This window comes from Taudactylus pleione, unplaced genomic scaffold (assembly GCF_031769625.1).
Source record: "Taudactylus pleione unplaced genomic scaffold, aTauple2 ptg000053l, whole genome shotgun sequence".
Taxonomy (NCBI): Eukaryota; Metazoa; Chordata; class Amphibia; order Anura; family Myobatrachidae; genus Taudactylus; species Taudactylus pleione.
In genome coordinates this window covers 38,337,490-38,355,010 of record NW_028284455.1, presented here as the reverse complement: position 1 = coordinate 38,355,010, position 17,521 = coordinate 38,337,490, and the positions used below count along the sequence as shown (strand labels likewise).

General features: G+C 42.0%; 1 protein-coding gene across 1 annotated transcript in view; it reads left to right on the top strand.

Annotated features, from left to right (window-relative positions):
* CPNE4 (copine 4) overlaps positions 1-17,521 on the top strand; it is a 480,619-nt gene that overhangs the window by 93,351 nt on the left and 369,747 nt on the right. The window contains exon 2 of the mRNA XM_088463796.1: positions 14,966-15,156. Coding sequence (XP_088319922.1) covers positions 14,986-15,156 — 171 coding nt within the window. The 5' untranslated portion in view covers positions 14,966-14,985. The remainder of the gene's footprint in view (positions 1-14,965; positions 15,157-17,521) is intronic.

Below are 17,521 nucleotides of genomic sequence, written 5' to 3'. Positions count from 1 at the left end.
CTCTCGCTTGCTTTCCTTGCTGAATCAGACCCGGTGTTCCCACACCGCCTCATCTATATCTCCTGTATTGTGCTCCCCCTGTAGGCTATTCAAAGGTGGAAGGGATATACAGATGGGGAGCACAGCGCAGAACATACAGAATCCCTTTCCCCTCTGAATGGCCTAATGGATTTTGCCATTAATGTATCCCCCATGTATTGATAGTATGTGCTTCTCCCTCTGTACTCCCATTAGTGTGTCCCCCCTCCTTCTGTAGTTACAGTATTGTGCCCCCTTCTGTGTTCCTAGCATTGTGCCCCCCCTTAATGTTCCCAACAGTGTGCCCCCCCTCGGTGTTCCCAGCAGTGTGTCCCTCCCTCAGTGTTCCCACCAGTGTGCCCCCCCTCAGTGTGCCCCCCCTGAATGTTCCCAGCAGTATGCTCCCCTCCTCCCCCCTCAGTGTTCCCAGCAGTATGCTCCCCTCCTCCCCCCTCAGTGTTCCCAGCAGTGTGCCCCCCCTCAGTGTGCCCCCCCTGAATGTTCCCAGCAGTATGCTCCCCTCCTCCCCCCTCAGTGTTCCCAGCAGTGTGCCCCCCCTCAGTGTGCCCCCCCTGAATGTTCCCAGCAGTATGCTCCCCTCCTCCCCCTCAGTGTTCCCAGCAGTATGCTCCCCTCCTCCCCACTCAGTGTTCCCAGCAGTATGCTCCCCTCCTCCCCCCTCAGTGTTCCCAGCAGTGTGCCCCCCCTCAGTGTGCCCCCCCTGAATGTTCCCAGCAGTATGCTCCCCTCCTCCCCCCTCAGTGTTCCAAGTAGTGTGCCCCCCCTCAGTGTTCCCAGCAGTTTGCCCCCTCAGTGCTCCCAGCAGTATGCTCCCCTCCTCCCCGCTCAGTGTTCCCAGCAGTATGCTCCCCTCCTCCCCCCTCAGTGTTCCCAGCAGTGTGCCCCCCCCCCTCAGTGTTCCCAGCAGTGTGCCCCCCCTCAGTGTTCCCAGCAGTATGCTCCCCTCCTCCCCCCTCAGCAGTGTGCTCGGCAGTGTGACTCCCGCTTTGTAATTACAATAATGTGCCTCCCTCCCCCTAAGTATTTCACTTACCTTCTTTAGTTATCTGTCTGCTTGTTCCTCTTGGCAGCCAGGCTCCACCAACACTCTCACTCTTGTATCAAGCCGCGCGGGTCTTTCTCCTCCCTCCACTGACAGCGCGGTATTAGCAATGTTACGATGTGATGACATCACATCCACGATATTACGTAGGATCATTAGGGGAATCGAGGGCAGGTGAGCGGTATGCTTCGCTCGAAAGTTAACATACGCGGCAGACACCAGTCGCCAGGCATTACATTGCAGCAGAGGATAATAGGCGGGGGCAGCACAAACTACACCGCCCTCCCTACAACCATGAGAGGAGGGCGGAGACAGCGACCCCACACCCCTCTATTCTTGCAGAACCAGCCGCGTACCCTCCCTATGGTAGGGCCAGCCCTGCACTTCAACTCCGCCTCCTCCTACTCTCCCTGTCTAGTAGATGCATGGCCCAGGATGTGATGCTACTATATACTAATAGTATATAGCAGCATCACATCCTGGGCCATGCATCTACTAGATACTAATACTATATGTGTGTCCTCTCCCGCCCGGCCACTGCCAGCAGCAGCACACACGGGGCAGCAGCCTGCAGGTTCTCTTCAGTGTTGGGTTTCGGGGGGAGAGGCCCGCCACGGGCCCATTGGGTCCCGCAGGGCCCTAGGCGACCGCCTTAGTTGCCTAGCGATAAATCCGGCCCTGCCCTTAGTGGTAAATAGTCGTGATTGGCACACATTTGCATAGGGGTGTGGCTAAATGACGCAGTTCACGAAGAATTGTGTCATTAAGCCCCGCCCCCTACACAGGGACCCGTGATCGCCATGGAAATTTTCCCCATTCTGCCCACTTCACTAAGAAGTGGGCAGAATGCGGGAGAAGTGCCTACCCTTCCGGGGGTGCAGGGGGTTACCCGAAAAATTGGGAGCCTACCGCGAAAACCAGGAGGGTAGGCATGTATGGGGAGGACAATGTAAAAAATTAAGGCTGCAGATGTACTTCAAGGTCCATTCTTCAACATAAAACCAGGTAAAGCCGGGTATCTCAGATGATATTATATAAACCTTCTATTTAAGCCAAGCCAAAGGTTGCTTATAAATAAAATTGGAACCCACTTACTGAAATTCACTAATGTATCTCCATTAATAGCATTTACTGTATTCCTATAACAGCATCCCCCATAGGAGCAGTCCCTCTTGGACCTCGGTATTGTTGGTGCTCACACCTATTCAATGGTTCTATCATTATTTATAATGCCATTTATGTTACAGTCTGTTTCTGGGTGGGAGAACCACTATTGCCCAGTAAGTGTGAATTATCATGCACATGCAGTTACTGTATTTGCTCATTGCTAATCCTAACCATTTAGCCTCATGTAAAGTAGTGTTAATGGTAACAGAGTTTTCCATCTTCGATCGTAGGATCTTATACCTTTTTGATTAATTCAGCAGGGTCCACTGGAAATGACATTTATCTCTATCTCTGTAATCATTTCTGAGACACCTAGCATCAGACACCTTTCTTCTCTGCAGATGCTGTAGGACAGTGTTGGCTAACCTTGACACTCCAGCTGTTGTGGAACTATATATCCCAGCATGCCCTGCCACAGTTTTAGCATGCCGTAACAGCAAAACTGTAGCAGTGCATGCTGGGTTATGTAGTTCCATAACAGCTGGAGTGTCAAGGTTAGCCATCACTGCTGTAGGAGATCATTATGGGTGATGACCATGAAGACTGTCACTAAACTCAAGTACTGGAACCGGGACATTATAAACCCAGCAGATTTAATCCCCCTTTCAATACTGCAGTGAGTAAAGTCATTGATATCTGTAATATAACTTATCTCTCTTGGGCATTGGGTAAAAATTTATTTTCACAATGCCTTGAAAGTATGAGAGAAAATAGTTTTAGAGGCTTGGGATTAATCTAATTATTCTCTTGCTCTTCGGTTTAGCTTAGCTTTCTGACTGGAGCTTTTTGATTTCTACATGGCACATTTTCTGTTTATGCTTTTTCCTCAACACTCAACATCTTATATATCGACTAAAAGGTGTTGATTAATCTGCCAGACTTTATTAAAGCAGAATGTTGTTTTATAGTTGTAGCTTTAGGGGACTCTAGCTAAAACCTTTTATGATCTCTTGTCACTTTTTTTTTCCAGTTTACAGCTACATTTTCTACTACATTACAAAAGTCACCTGCATAATATAGCTATGTAATTATCTAAAAATACATTGGATCTGGCAGATTTATGCTATGAATCAGTATTCGATAATTAACTAAATTAAAAGATGGAAGCTTAGATTAAATCAGGTGAATAATATGCAAATATTGGGCAGCACAGATGGTGTAGTGGTTAGCATTACTGCCTCACAGCACTGAGGTCGTGGGTTAAATTACCACCACGGCCCTAACTGTGCGGAGTTTGTATATTCTCCCTGTGCTTGCGTGGGTTTCCTCCGGGTGCTCCGGTTTCCTCCCACACTCCAAAAATATACTGGTAGGTTAATTGGCTCCCAACACAAATTAACCCTAGGGTGTAAGAGCGTGTACATCTGGTAGGGAATATAGAGTGTAAGCTCCATTGGGCAGGAACTGATGTGAATGGTCAAATATTCTCTATATAGCGCTGCGGAATATGTGTGCGCTATATAAATTACTGGAAATAAATAAAAAAACAAATAAATAAAAAGCTTTTTGATGTTCTAAACAAATGTATATGTAATAGCGAGCAAGACATGGAAATGTCTATAATGTTCATTTTTGAATAATATGATGCAAAATGTTTTCGTATACAGTCAGGTGCATAAATATTGGGACATTGACAGAATTTTCATATTTTGGCCTCTATTCACCACCACAATGGCTTTGAAGTGAAACAAACATGATGTGCTTTAACTGAAGGCTTTCAGATTTAATTTGAGGGTAATTACATCCAAATCAGGTGAACGGTGTAGGAATTACAATGGTTTCTATATGTGCCTCCCACTTTTTAAGGGGCCAGAAGTAATGGGACAAACTAAACAATCCTAAATCTAACTTTCACTTTTTAATACTTTGTTGCAAATCCTTTGCAGGCAATTACAGGCTGAAGTCTGGAACGCATAGACATCACCAGACGCTGGGTTTCATCCCTGGTCAGTGGCGGAACTCCCGGAGACAATGGAGTCAGTTGCCGCCGGGCGCCAGCCCTGAAGGGGGCATCTGGCTCCATTGTTTCCAGGGTCCCGGCCGTTCCACCGCACCTACTACACCTATAGTAACGCCGGCCGGCTTAGTTCACTTACTACTGTAAATAGAAAGCTAGAGGAGCCACTGAGCTGAGCACCAATCAGCATCAGCGGCACTCCTCCTCTGGCTCCACTGTAGTCTAGGCGGGCCGCGGACGTCACGTATCATGTGACCGCCCGCGACCTAACCCTGTGCCTGCCCCTTCTGTCTGAGGAGCCTCCGACCGACAGTGCACCTGCAGTGGCACTGAGTCTGGACTGTGGTGGAGAGTGGAGAGTGGCCGGGACCCGGGAGAGAGAGGATCTGTGTGGGGCGGGCTGTGGCACTGTGACTGGAGACAGGCAGTAAAAATCAACAGTAAGTCTATCTGTCACAGTAAGGGCTATTCAGACCATGTATCTTCAAACCCCAGTAGTCTCGCTCTTTCTCCTCTACATCTCAGCTTCTTTATGCTTCAGCACCGCCGCTCCACAAACCATTGCATATGGCCTACATCTTCCTCTACTCCTCCTTCTTAGCTGTTTGGGATTTCTCTGTGTATATCTTTAGCCACATGACTTTTTCTCTCATCAGGTGCACTACACATGTGCCTAACCTTTAGCCACCCCTGTGGTATTCAGGGGTATGTAGCCTCCAATGCAGCTGCAGTCCTTTGTGGAAAACAATAGGCTGCTAGAGGGCACCAACCAATGTGATATCAACATGTTTGCAGGATTTCTTTTTCTTTGTGGATTTTAATACGATGAAGAGAAGTTTTCTGTATAACAATTAATACAGATTGTCACATAAGGTTATATAAAGTGTACACTTTTTTGGTGTGCAGGCATTTATATAGTTTATTTTATTTTTTAAAGTGGAGTTATACTATTCTATTCATTTTCTATTTGTCATGACGTTTGAGGACATATCTGTGGAAATTTAGAGGGAAACATTGGAGCAGGTAAACGCATATGTGCTAATCTCTGGTACGCATCTATTCAGGGGTAGAACTATGGGAGACAATGAGGCACCTGCTGCCGGGCTCCAGCTCTGAAGGGGCACCTCCTCCATTGTCCACAACATATTCACCCCACTTAGGGCTGTAACTATGTACCCAGAGTGTACCTTCACGGCCGCCCAGTACATGGCACCCCTTCCCGGCACCTGAGAAGCCACCATACATTAGTGGAGAGCTCCATGTCAGACCGTCAGCTGCTGCCTTTGTCTGTCAATTGCCCATCTGAATGCAAATTGCTGACTGAGGGGGGGCACCAAATTATAACTTGCCTCCGGGCATATGGGGTGAACTTACGCCACTGTCCCTGGTGATGCTCTGCCAGGCCTCTACTGCAAATGTCTTCAGTTCCTGCTTGTTCTTGGGGCATTTTCCCTTCAGTTTTGTCTTCATCAAGTGAAATGCATGCTCAATCGGATTCAGGTCAGGAGATTGACTTGGCCATTGCATAACATTCCACTTTTTAGCCTTAAAAAACTATTTGGTTGCTTTTGCAGTATGCTTCGGGTCATTGTCCATCTGCACTGTGAAGCGCCGTCCAATGAGTTCTGAAGCATTTGACTGAATATGAGCATATAATATTGCCCGAAACACTTCAGAATTCATTCTGCTGCTTTTGTCAGCAGTCACATCATTAATAAATACAAGGGAACCAGTTCCATTGGCAGCCATACATGCCCATGCCATGACACTACCACCACCATGCTTCACTGATGAGGTGGTATGTTTTGGATCATGAGCAGTTCCTTTCTTTCTCTATACTCTTCTCTTCCCATCACTCTGGTACAAGTTAATCTTTGTCTCATCTGTCCATAGGATGTTGTTCCAGAACTGTAATGGCTTTTTTAGATGTTGTTTGGCAAACTCTAATATGGTCTTCCTGTTTTTGAGGCTCACCAATGGTTTACATCTTGTGGTGAACCCTCTATATTCACTCTTGTGAAGTCTTCTCTTGATTGTTGACTTTGACACATATACACCTACCTCCTGGAGTGTTCTTGATTTGGCCAAGTGTTGTGAAGGGTTTTTTGTTCACCAGGGAAATAATTCTTCTGTCATCCACCACAGTTGTTTTCCGTGGTCTTCCGGGACTTTTGGTTTTGCTGAGCTCTCCGGTGCGTTCTTTATTTTTAAGAATGTTCCAAACAGTTGATTTGGCCACACCTAATGTTTTTGCTATCTCTCTGATGGGTTTGTTTTGATTTTTCAGCCTAATGATGGCTTGCTTCACTGATAGTGACAGCTCTTTGGATCTCATATTGAGAGTCGACAGCAACTGATTCCAAATGCAAATGTCACACCTAGAATCAACTCCAGACCTTTTACCTGCTTAATTGATAATGAAATAACGAGGGAATAGCCCACACCTGTCCATGAAATAGCTTTTGAGCTGATAGTCCCATTACTTTTGGCCCCTTAAAAAGTGGGAGGCACATATAGAAACCTTTGTAATTCCTACACCGTTCACCTGATTTGGATGTAATTACCCTCAAATTAAATCTGAAAGTCTGCAGTTAAAGCACATCTTGTTTGTTTAATTTCAAAGCTATTGTGGTGGTGAATAGAGGCCAAAATATGAAAATTCTGTCAAAGTCCCAATATTTATGCACCTGACTGTATGTACCGAATAGTTTGGCAGAGCCTAATTTCTTTAATATGTGCTCACAAAAATAGAAGATTTTTAAAATTGTAAATCTGACTAATATAAATAAGTTATTTTTTTATTCTTTCATTTTTACATCATTAGTATCACAGGGAAATATTCAGTATTTGAGCTAAAAAGCATGTGAGGCCAATATTTTATATGTGTGTGCTGGTCATGCTTGCCGACATTCTGGCTGCTCCCTTCGGGAGGGATAAGCCAGGTTGGCAAAGAGGTCCTTTCCTCTAGTTTCGCTTTGGAGAACATTTGCCTAGCCGCGTTTTTGCATGTTTTACAATTGAATAGGGCGAAAAGCGGGGACGCACATAGAGAAAACATTGTGGAAAAACAGGCGAATGAGGCGAATTTAATCCGCTTTTCGACAGACGGTGCTTTTCGCGGCTAATTGAATTCGGCCCTAGATTGTTCTTCAAAAGAATCCTGCTTACAATGTCAGCTGGTTCACCTATGGCGCTCTGACCCCTCAGCAACACCCCCTGTCCTCGCCCCCACCTGCCTGTTTATACTTACGTCACCTTGCCCAGTACTTGCGGCACACTCATACATGTCACCTTTAATGTGCATGGTGCGTGCATTTGGTGCTGGGGTGCGAGTCATGCATATGAGGTTTGACGTGCACATGCCACAGTGGGGGGCGGAGCAGCAGATAAAGAAGGGGTGGGCTCAGTGAGGCAGACTGAGCTGCTGCGGAATATACCGCATACCTTTTCTAGTATATATTAGGCAAAACAAGTCATTTATTATTTATTTACAATTTCTTCATCACAGATTTCATACAAAAGCAAGCAGTTTACAAACGTCAATATATTAGTGCATTAGATAAGAATATTGGAATTTGGAACACGATTTCTTACAATGTTGCTTTAAAAATAATTGTCAATGTCTAGTGACAAGAATATTACTTAGCAGAATATAGGAAAAATGAGTAAATGTAAACTGTACTCTATACCCTTTTTTTTCCCCATTTTTGTGAATCGATATACCCAATATCCATGAGAATATTCATCACAGTATAGTATAATAAATACATTTCCTCTTGTAGCCTAGCTGCACGCCTCCTTTAGGAAACCCGCTTCCCTATTACATTCACAATAAAACAGCTCATTGAGGTACTGTATGTCATTCAATGAAATAAAGAGTCTGCATTAAAAAAAAAACATTGTCTTGCCTTTTTACATTTTGCTTGCAGATAATTCAAAAGGATGTAAATATAATTTTAACTGTACATCTACGGTTTTACACCGTGCGCTGAGCAGACAGCCTCTGTGGATGTTTGGAGAGCATGATAGTTTTAGGCCTCGTCTGTTATTTATGTCAATAGTAAATGATTCTTGCACTTTGATTGTAGTGATTCACATAAACCCTTAAGCTTCGTCCTGTCATGTGTCACATTTCTTCATTTCACCGCAGTACAGTTCTCTCACATGCCCTTGTAATTGAACCAGCTGGTTGTATGGTAATGAGGCCTTTAGGGTTGTCAGCATCTGTATATTTTCAATTACACTGTTGCCACTTTGTTCTATGACCTTCTGGCCTTCTGTCTAAACGCATTGCCTGGTCTGTGATTTCTCAGATTTTATTTTGTTTCCTACACAATCAAGAATCTTGCTGTGTAATTTTTCGGATGTGCTTTATTGCTTAATTGCTAAAAGGATGCATCAATATTTCTCCACAGCTGTCATTTTTAATATTGCCTCCCAGTGTTTATTAGAGTCATGGGCGCTGGGATAATGAAAGGGCATTTTATATATCTCTTGGATTAGACCGTTTTATTAAAAAGCCCTCATTTTAATGGAATTTGCATCACTATTGCACATTCTTTCAACAAGCCTCTATTATTAAATAATATACTGCATATGAGCATTTTTTTATATTAGTACAAAGATGTTAAAGGACAACTCCACCTACGAACCATAACTCACCCCATGGCAAAAAAATATCGACCTCCCTAAAATTAAATTCATTCTAGTCCCTTCCCTAGAGAGAATTACAGAATATTGGGAAATTCAGTTGGTTGTCACCAGTGTAGGCAGCATCTGATTTGATGGTACACACAACAAATCCAATTATGTGGCATCAGACCTGAAGCGTCTCTTGAGACCATTTGGACATCTTTTTGGACCTATGTTGATCAAGCAGTTATAAAAGCCTCTTTTTCAGCCCACCAGTTACTCTGCACAAGTTGATGAATCAGATCCAGCAAAAGAGCCCCAGACCAACACAATTCCATCTCCATGTTTGACAGTTGGTATCACAGAGGTTTATTTACTAAGCAAGCCACCGATTCCCAGAGTGTTTAAGCTATAAAGTGTAAAACTGCAATGCTTTTATTACAAAATGTGGGGTGTTTTGTTATTAAAAGCATTGCCCTTTTAAGTTTTCGGTTTAACTTTAAACAGGCTAGGAAGCAATCCGCCGCTTAGTAAATAAATTTTGATTTTATTGATCCAAAAGACCTTCTTCCAGCCTTCAGTAGTCTATGGGTGGTGCTTCATGGTCCAGGTAAGCCTCTCTTTCATTGCTGCAGAACAGCTGAACGTTCTTAACCCATTACTTGTTCCCTGAAATGGGCCTTTTTTATTATATAACTTTGAAATTTACATTATTGTTTAGTTTTTGCTACCATTTCAGGTTATTTGCTGGACTTGTATTGCTTAAATTCGTTGTGAATTATAAAACTCGTTGATAAATGAGGCCCAGTATTTTAAAACACAGAAAGAAGTATATTAATACGAAGCCAATGGGAAAAGATTGGTGGTATTATGAAGTAAATAACCTTCAGAACCTATATTCACTTGTGTTAGCAAGTCAAGTGACCAAAAACCTATGGTTGTAGTTTCCTTTTAGAATTACCGGATGGTCTCTGAACAATTAAAAATATCACACAGGTTGCAGTATTTCTATCTGGCCGCTGAGTTTAATGTATTTGCACAAAAATTCAAACACGTAAAATGCATTTACTAAAAAAAATGCATTTGTGTACATTGTTGCAAAAAGCACAACATGCGCTCGGGATTGCTGGACGGATCAGGGCCATTCCTCTTTCAGGCTCCTGCTACCACAGCAGAGACCATCACCCTGGACCCAGCACAGTAATGACACGCTCATTGTGACATCTCTCCCATAGTGCCCGTGGGGGGAGCCGGAAGCCGGGGCTCAAGAGTGAGCTCCAGCCTCCCTGCGGCGCCACACTAAGGTGGGTCGAACAAGGTGGAACTTGTTCCATCTCCAAGTTCCAGCCCCATTTCAGCCCACTTTATCCCATAATAATAATAATAATAATAATAATAATAATAATAATAATAATAATAATAAATATACCCCTTAATCTGGCATGTAGACAATTCAGTTTGCATAGAGTTAGAAAATAATTTGCTTATCTTTACCCAAAATTTAATATGTGGAAAATACTTCTATTATAAGGATGGATGTAAGAAAAGTTAGTACATTTTCAGTTTCTCCCCAAAAATTAAATTTTTCGTGAATCAGTTTGTGATGCTGAAAACAAGAAAATCTGAACAAATATCTTTTAAATGTAATTTTTAAAACAATTCTATATAGAAAACACCACATCCCATAAACGTATGCTATAAATAATTTTCTATCCCTAAAAAAATAATTATTTTATTTTTGTTTGAACCAGTAAGGGGTCAGGGTAATTCTGAAATATAATAAATCTATTCATCAAACATCACTTGACAATTATTTACTGTATTTTGCTAGTGTGCATAATTATTCAAGGACAATACTGAGCAAAATTGATAGAGCTTCAAGTTTATTGATGCAAAACTGTGAGATCTATTCATCTAGTGCACGTACAGTAAAGCCAAAACTTTTGCCATATTTTAGATCAACGAAAAGAAAAAAAAAATTGGGGGTTGAAAGCATAACACAGTTGCGTATAATAATATGCCATGAAGATAGAAATCAATGTAGAACTTTGAGAAGAAAACTAGAAGGGAAAGGAACATTGCCCAAGTGAAAATACACAGCTATTAAGATTTAAGCTGAATCCTGCTCTGTAACAGAGTGTGAAATTACTTGTTTACATCTCTTATCTGAGAGGTGCTGTAGCTGGATATGGACAATTCACAGAATAGCTAAAATATAAATAAACCAGACTTGTGCTCAGGGAAATGCTTTTATACCCATCTCACAACCCAAAGATTAAAGGTCGTGCTTAAATCAATATGACAGTGTTGGGCACTATTTTGTCTCAGTATAACTGACATGTATGTGATGAAGTACAACTTACAGCTCTTGACTAGGGTAAAGTCAAATACGTCTGCATAAATCTCACATAAATAGACATAAACACCCACTCTGTGACATTGGAATGGAATAGTACCAATAATGTTATTACTTAAATTAAATATAATTAAAACACAATTAGGAAAATAGACATAAACCAGGTTCCCCTCCTGTTGGCCCCTGCACCAACTCAGAGAAGCACTGGCTACATCACTTCTACCCGTAATGCTGAGCTCTAGGGGTAACTACTATCTAAAATATCATGTTCTATCCATCCAGACTGAGAATCCTACTAAATGTTTCCAGTACCAAGGGGACGGCTCAGCACTGTAGTTTACAAAACATGCCAGACATTCTTTGTTTATTTCACTGAGATTATCAGGTACATGCGATAAGTGTAACTGTAAGTGTCACAGAGTGATGGTCCAGTTTACCACCGTGGGCGGGAAGTTTTCAGAGATTTGACAGCTCACCGCATATGCACCAAGCCCCAGAATGTGATACATTCCTGGACTTGGATGCGGTGGGCAACACCATCTTTCTGGACCGTAACTCCCCCCAGGGAGGGATCCAATCAGATCCATCCAGGGCCCCCCACAACGTGTTTGTCACTCGACACATGCACAGAAGGACTTCTGGGTCATAGACCCGGTAGTCCTTCTATCACAAAGGACAACACTTACCTGGAGAGCTGTCCTTTATGACTTCATTCATGCATACTGGCATTATTTACGCCGGTATGCATGAGATGAGTGGTGGGATGCACCAGCAGCTGGGCACTACATCTGTCTAACATAAACATGTGGCCTAAGATCCTAATATATTGGTAATATTTGTAAATAGAGATATGCATCCCCAGGAGTGAGAGTGCAGAGAATAGGGCTGGGTAGGGCTGCCAAAGAGGCACAGCCATTGCACCAAATTGGTGGGGCCGATATGACCTGATTCTATGAGAATTAAGATGGGATGCATCAAGCATCGCAATTTTCATGAATAAAATCACAAAGGACAGCTCTCGCGTTCAGAGCTGTCCTTTGCAATAAAAGGACTTTTGGTTCTGTGACCTAGAAGTCATTCTGCGCACACGTCGAGTGACACACGTGCCGCGGGGTGTGCTGGGAGGGATGGAGGAATGTATTACATTCCGGGGCTTGGTGCATATGTGGTGAGTGGCCAAACCTCCGAAAAAAAACCTCTGAAAAAGTAATTTTCGGAGGTTTGACTGTAATATCTGCAAAAGTGCATCCTGTCCTTATGCAGTAAGGGGGCAGGAACTAATGACACAAAGCACCAGCCCCACCCTTATTATCAGTCAGCTACATCTTCCTCCCTCCTTGTTTCTCCTGGACATTAAATAATTCAGCAGAGTTATTATGTGTCCATTACTGTACAAAACCCAGCAAAATGAGGTTTTACAAAGGAAAAGCAATTAAGGCATTGCGGTGAGAGAGACATGTAACAGAGGGCCTGATTCAGAGCCGGACGCTATTTGCGCTCGCTCGTTCAGAAAAAGGGGCCGGCTATTTAAATTGAGTGCTCGCTCTTTGCGGTCTGAGCGAGCGAACGAAACATGCGCTCGCTATTTTGGGGCTGGCCGCTCGCATCCTACGTCATCTCCGCTATTTATTTGATTAATCGAGTACATCAAAAGGCATCTGAACTGCTCGCAGTGCTTGTGGTAGGATTTTCCTACCGTAATCATGCGAACAGTTCAGGCTAAGAAACAACCAAGTGACGTGGTCGATGACGCTGCTTTGTTAATTATGCACACCCTTAAAACGCCCATTTTGACCGTTTGGCACGCCTGCGTTCGGATCACCACTCCCCGTTTTCAAGCACCTTCCCCTGTTACCACCCACAAATGCCTCATCCTGTCACTCAAATTAGCAGGCACTCGCTATTTTGCGAGCGCTCGATTTTCGACCGCAATGACTGGTTGGCACATGCGCATTACGACCCATACGCATGCGCAGATGTGCGAACATCGCTCGGAGCGAACGAAAGGCCGCTTACGAGCGGCTCTGAATCAGGCCCAGACATCCTTCCACCACACTAGCCATCTGGATCTAAGACCTCAGTTATGCGAGAAGTCTACCACCAGTAAGAAAGGGGTGACTCACCACCTGAAACCCAAGTGGTTAACCCTTTCCTCACATGTGGCAGTTCGTGTATATAGAATTTATATTAAGTTTGCTTGCCATGCTATAGGTTACTGTATTTGATTGCATATTTATAATAGCTGATTAAAGTACTCCTGGTCCAATACTTATTTCCAAAGCTTCAACCTTCCAGGCCAAGGGGGATGCACCATGGTAAGATGTGAGTAATCACATGATGTTTGTATGCATTTATAAGAAGGTGGGCTAGAAAGAGCCTTATAATGACCAGCCTTTACAACACTAAACATATTGTTTGTTTAACTATACTTCTCCATAACATCTAACCATTTGCTATGTGGCATTGATAGCAATGACAGCATTAATACCAGATGTAGTACTTACCATTGTTAACTCCATGATCCTGCTTCAGTACAACTCACTTAAATTACAGCTTGGTTTTGTCTGTAGAATAATAACACCTCCAAACACTTCAGCAAAATATTCACCTCTTTCCACATTTGGTGCAAAAGTTTTGTATACACTCAACACAGAGAACTAAAGTAAAACATGAAGAGGTAAAACATGTAGTAACAAACAAAAAGTGGTGTAGGACATTTTCCAAACTAACATTACAATGACTAGTACAGTAGTTTATGCTGAGGTGGAGAGAAATTGCAGGCAGATACTGTAAGTTTGCTATTATATTATAGATAGTTATTTTTCAGTATTGGCAAATTTCCAGTATTGGCAAATTAAGTAAAATATGTTCAGAATATAGGCATCTTTATAATGGGTGCAAGGTGTGCGGGGAACACAGGCCAATGGGTCCATGGGGACACACTCCGCACACCCTGCACCCATAGTTAAAATTAAACTTACCTCTCCGTAGATTCTGAAGTGCTGCTCTGCAGCGCTAGACCAGTGCTGCAGAGCATCAAACACTCCCTGGGAAAATGGCGGTGGCCATTTTCACAGTGATCTGCGCATGCGCAGAAAAGATGTCCCCCGGAAAAGTAGATGTATGCGCCATTTTCACGTAGACCCGCGCATGCGCAGTAGATTCTGTCATGAAGCCAGATTCTACAAATGGAGGGTCCACACGGTCCCCCTCCTCTTTTAAAACGTCCCTGGTTAGAAATATTTTTAAACAAATATTTTTACAAAAATATTTAAACAAAAATTATTCATTTTATTTATTAATTTTTATCTTGCTTTTAATTAAAAAAATAATAATAATCTGTTTAGCAGCAAATAACTCTCAATGCATTCTATTGTACTGACTTTATTTACAGTTTAGCTTTGATCCTCTCACCAGTATTAGGTAATATACAGTATGCTGTTTCTTTTCTTTTTCTTAGTGCCCCCAGAGGTCTTCTATCTCTCATAAATGATTGCTTGCTACAGTATTTGATTGACAGCTTTTTCAAATCTCCTTTTCCGTGTTGTAATCAACAAGTTCTCAAGGGAAGGGACTGTGTACAAGTTAACATGGCTATTTCTGTAAGAATGACTGTAGATGAGATATATAAAGTACCCTATCTCAAAAATATGTTAATGGATCTGCTGCAGGATAATGGAAAAACGAGAAATTAAAATGTCGAGTATAAAAACAGGCTTGTATATAATGGAAAGCGTGTATAAGAATAACATATATTATTTTATTTATTTAGGTGCAATATTTATTGAAAAAATGAGCAACATCTATGAATCAGCAGCCAACACACTTGGAATTTTCAACAGTCCTTGTCTTACTAAGGTCGAACTAAGAGTTTCTTGCAAGGGGATATCGGACAGAGATGCACTTTCCAAGCCAGATCCCTGTGTTATACTGAAAATGCAGTCACATGGACAATGGTTTGAGGTAAGGCTACAGAACAAGCACATCTTTGACTCTTGCTTTATGACTTATTTGCGATTTTAATTAACATAAACTTAATGAAAATAAATGAAAACCCTCAAACACACTTCAGTAACTATTGGCATACTTGGGTGGTGAATAGGACCAAAGAGTGGTATCAGTGTTCCAGGCCATGTAGGATGTACCTGGGTATGATGTGGGTAATCACATGATATTCCTATGCATTTACTATAAGGTGGGCATAGAACGAGCCTTATAACAATGCTCCTAGTCCCACTCAATAAAAGAGAGAAGATTAACTTCAAGAATTATAGGCAGACATATGCAGATCGCTCCTTACTTGTCCCTTCTGGCCAACCTTTGAGTGAGGTTCTTAATGCAACTTACATTAAACTAACTTAAAGACATTCCTTTTTACGTTAGATATTCTGTATCTCAATATAAAAATATGGTAATTCAGTATAACTAAGGCTGCAATTTCTCTGTGATTTTATAGCTGATATTAAAATTATATCTAAATATGATTTATTCATAATAGGTACAGGCTATTTAAAAGGGTCTTAGTCACTCAGATACATCTGGCCTCCTGTGGAGAGAAGCACTTCAGTATGTTCCTGGGAATCAAAGGAATCAAAAAAAGTATAAATGTGTACATAGACATAGACATAGGTCACTAACCCACACCAATCTGAGTGTTGCTGTTGCTTGCTCACCAAATGGCTCTTCATTAGGGCATTATAATATGTCCTTTAAGACAATCTTCAGTACTTTATGTCAAAGAGACAATATCACAAGTATGTCAGTGCCACCACTTGTCAGTGCATCTACAGTTCATGGTTAAGTTCTTCACCTTCTGCCTGGTACCAGCTAATACATTTTCAGAAACAGATAAGGAGAAGATTCTGACATTGGGGACAATTCAGTTGCGGGCAATGGATGCAAAGTGTGAATAGAACAGTAGCACTTTATGACCATCATGTTCACCAATTTTTCCTCACGACACATAGAGGGTACTGTAGTCTACCAGGATGTGCACAGCTGTATGCTGCAGTCACACATCATGGATGATTGAAAGCTGCTAACTTCAATGCATTCTATGATTAAAAAAACCCTAAAGTAATTAATATTTATTCTAAAATAATTCCATAATGGTAAAACATATATATCATATCATTACCATAATAGTCACTTGTATTGTAACTGCAAATATATATATATATATATATATAAATATATATATATATATATATATAAAGTCAGGTGCATAGATATTGGGACATTGACAGAATTTTCATATTTTGGCCTCTATTCACCACCACAATAGCTTTGAAATGAAACAAACAAGATGTGCTTTAACTGCAGACTTTCAGATTTAATTTGAGGGTAATTACATCCAAATCAGGTGAACGGTGTAGGAATTACAATGGTTTCTATATGTGCCTCCCACTTTTTAAGGGGCCAAAAGTAATGGGACTATCAACTCAAAAGCTATTTCATGGACAGGTGTGGGCTATTCCCTCGTTATTTCATTATCAATTAAGCAGGAAAAGATCTGGAGTTGATTCTAGGTATGACATTTGCATTTGGAATCAGTTGCTGTCGACTCTCAATATGAGATCCAAAGAGCTGTCACTATCAGTGAAGCAAGCCATCATTAGGCTGAAAAATCAAAACAAACCCATCAGAGAGATTGCAAAAACATTAGGTGTGGCCAAATCAACTGTTTGGAACATTCTTAAAAAGAAAGAACGCACCGGAGAGCTCAGCAACACCAAAAAACCAGGAAGACCACGGAAAACAACTGTGGTGGATGGCAGAAGAATTATTTCCCTGGTGAAGAAAAATCTCTTCACAACATTTGGCCAAATCAAGAACACTCTCCAGGAGGTAGGTGTATATGTGTCAAAGCCAACAATCAAGAGAAGACTTCACAAGAGTGAATATAGAGGGTTCACCACAAGATGTAAACCATTGGTGAGCCACAAAAACAGGAAGACCAGATTAGAGTTTGCCAAACAACATCTAAAAAAGCCATTACAGTTCTGGAACAACATCCTATGGACAGATGAGACAAAGATCAACTTGTACCAGAGTGATGGGAAGAGAAGAGTATGGAGAAGGAAAGGAACTGCTCATGATCCAAAGCATACCACCTCATCAATGAAGCATGGTGGTGGTAGTGTCATGGCGTGTGCTTGTATGGCTGCTAATGGAACTGGTTCCCTTGTATTTATTGATGATGTGACTGCTAACAAAAGCAGCAGAATTAATTCTGAAGTGTTTTGGGCAATATTATATGCTCATATTCAGCGAAATGCTTCAAAACTCATTGGACGGCGCTTCACAGTGCAGATGGACAATGACCCGA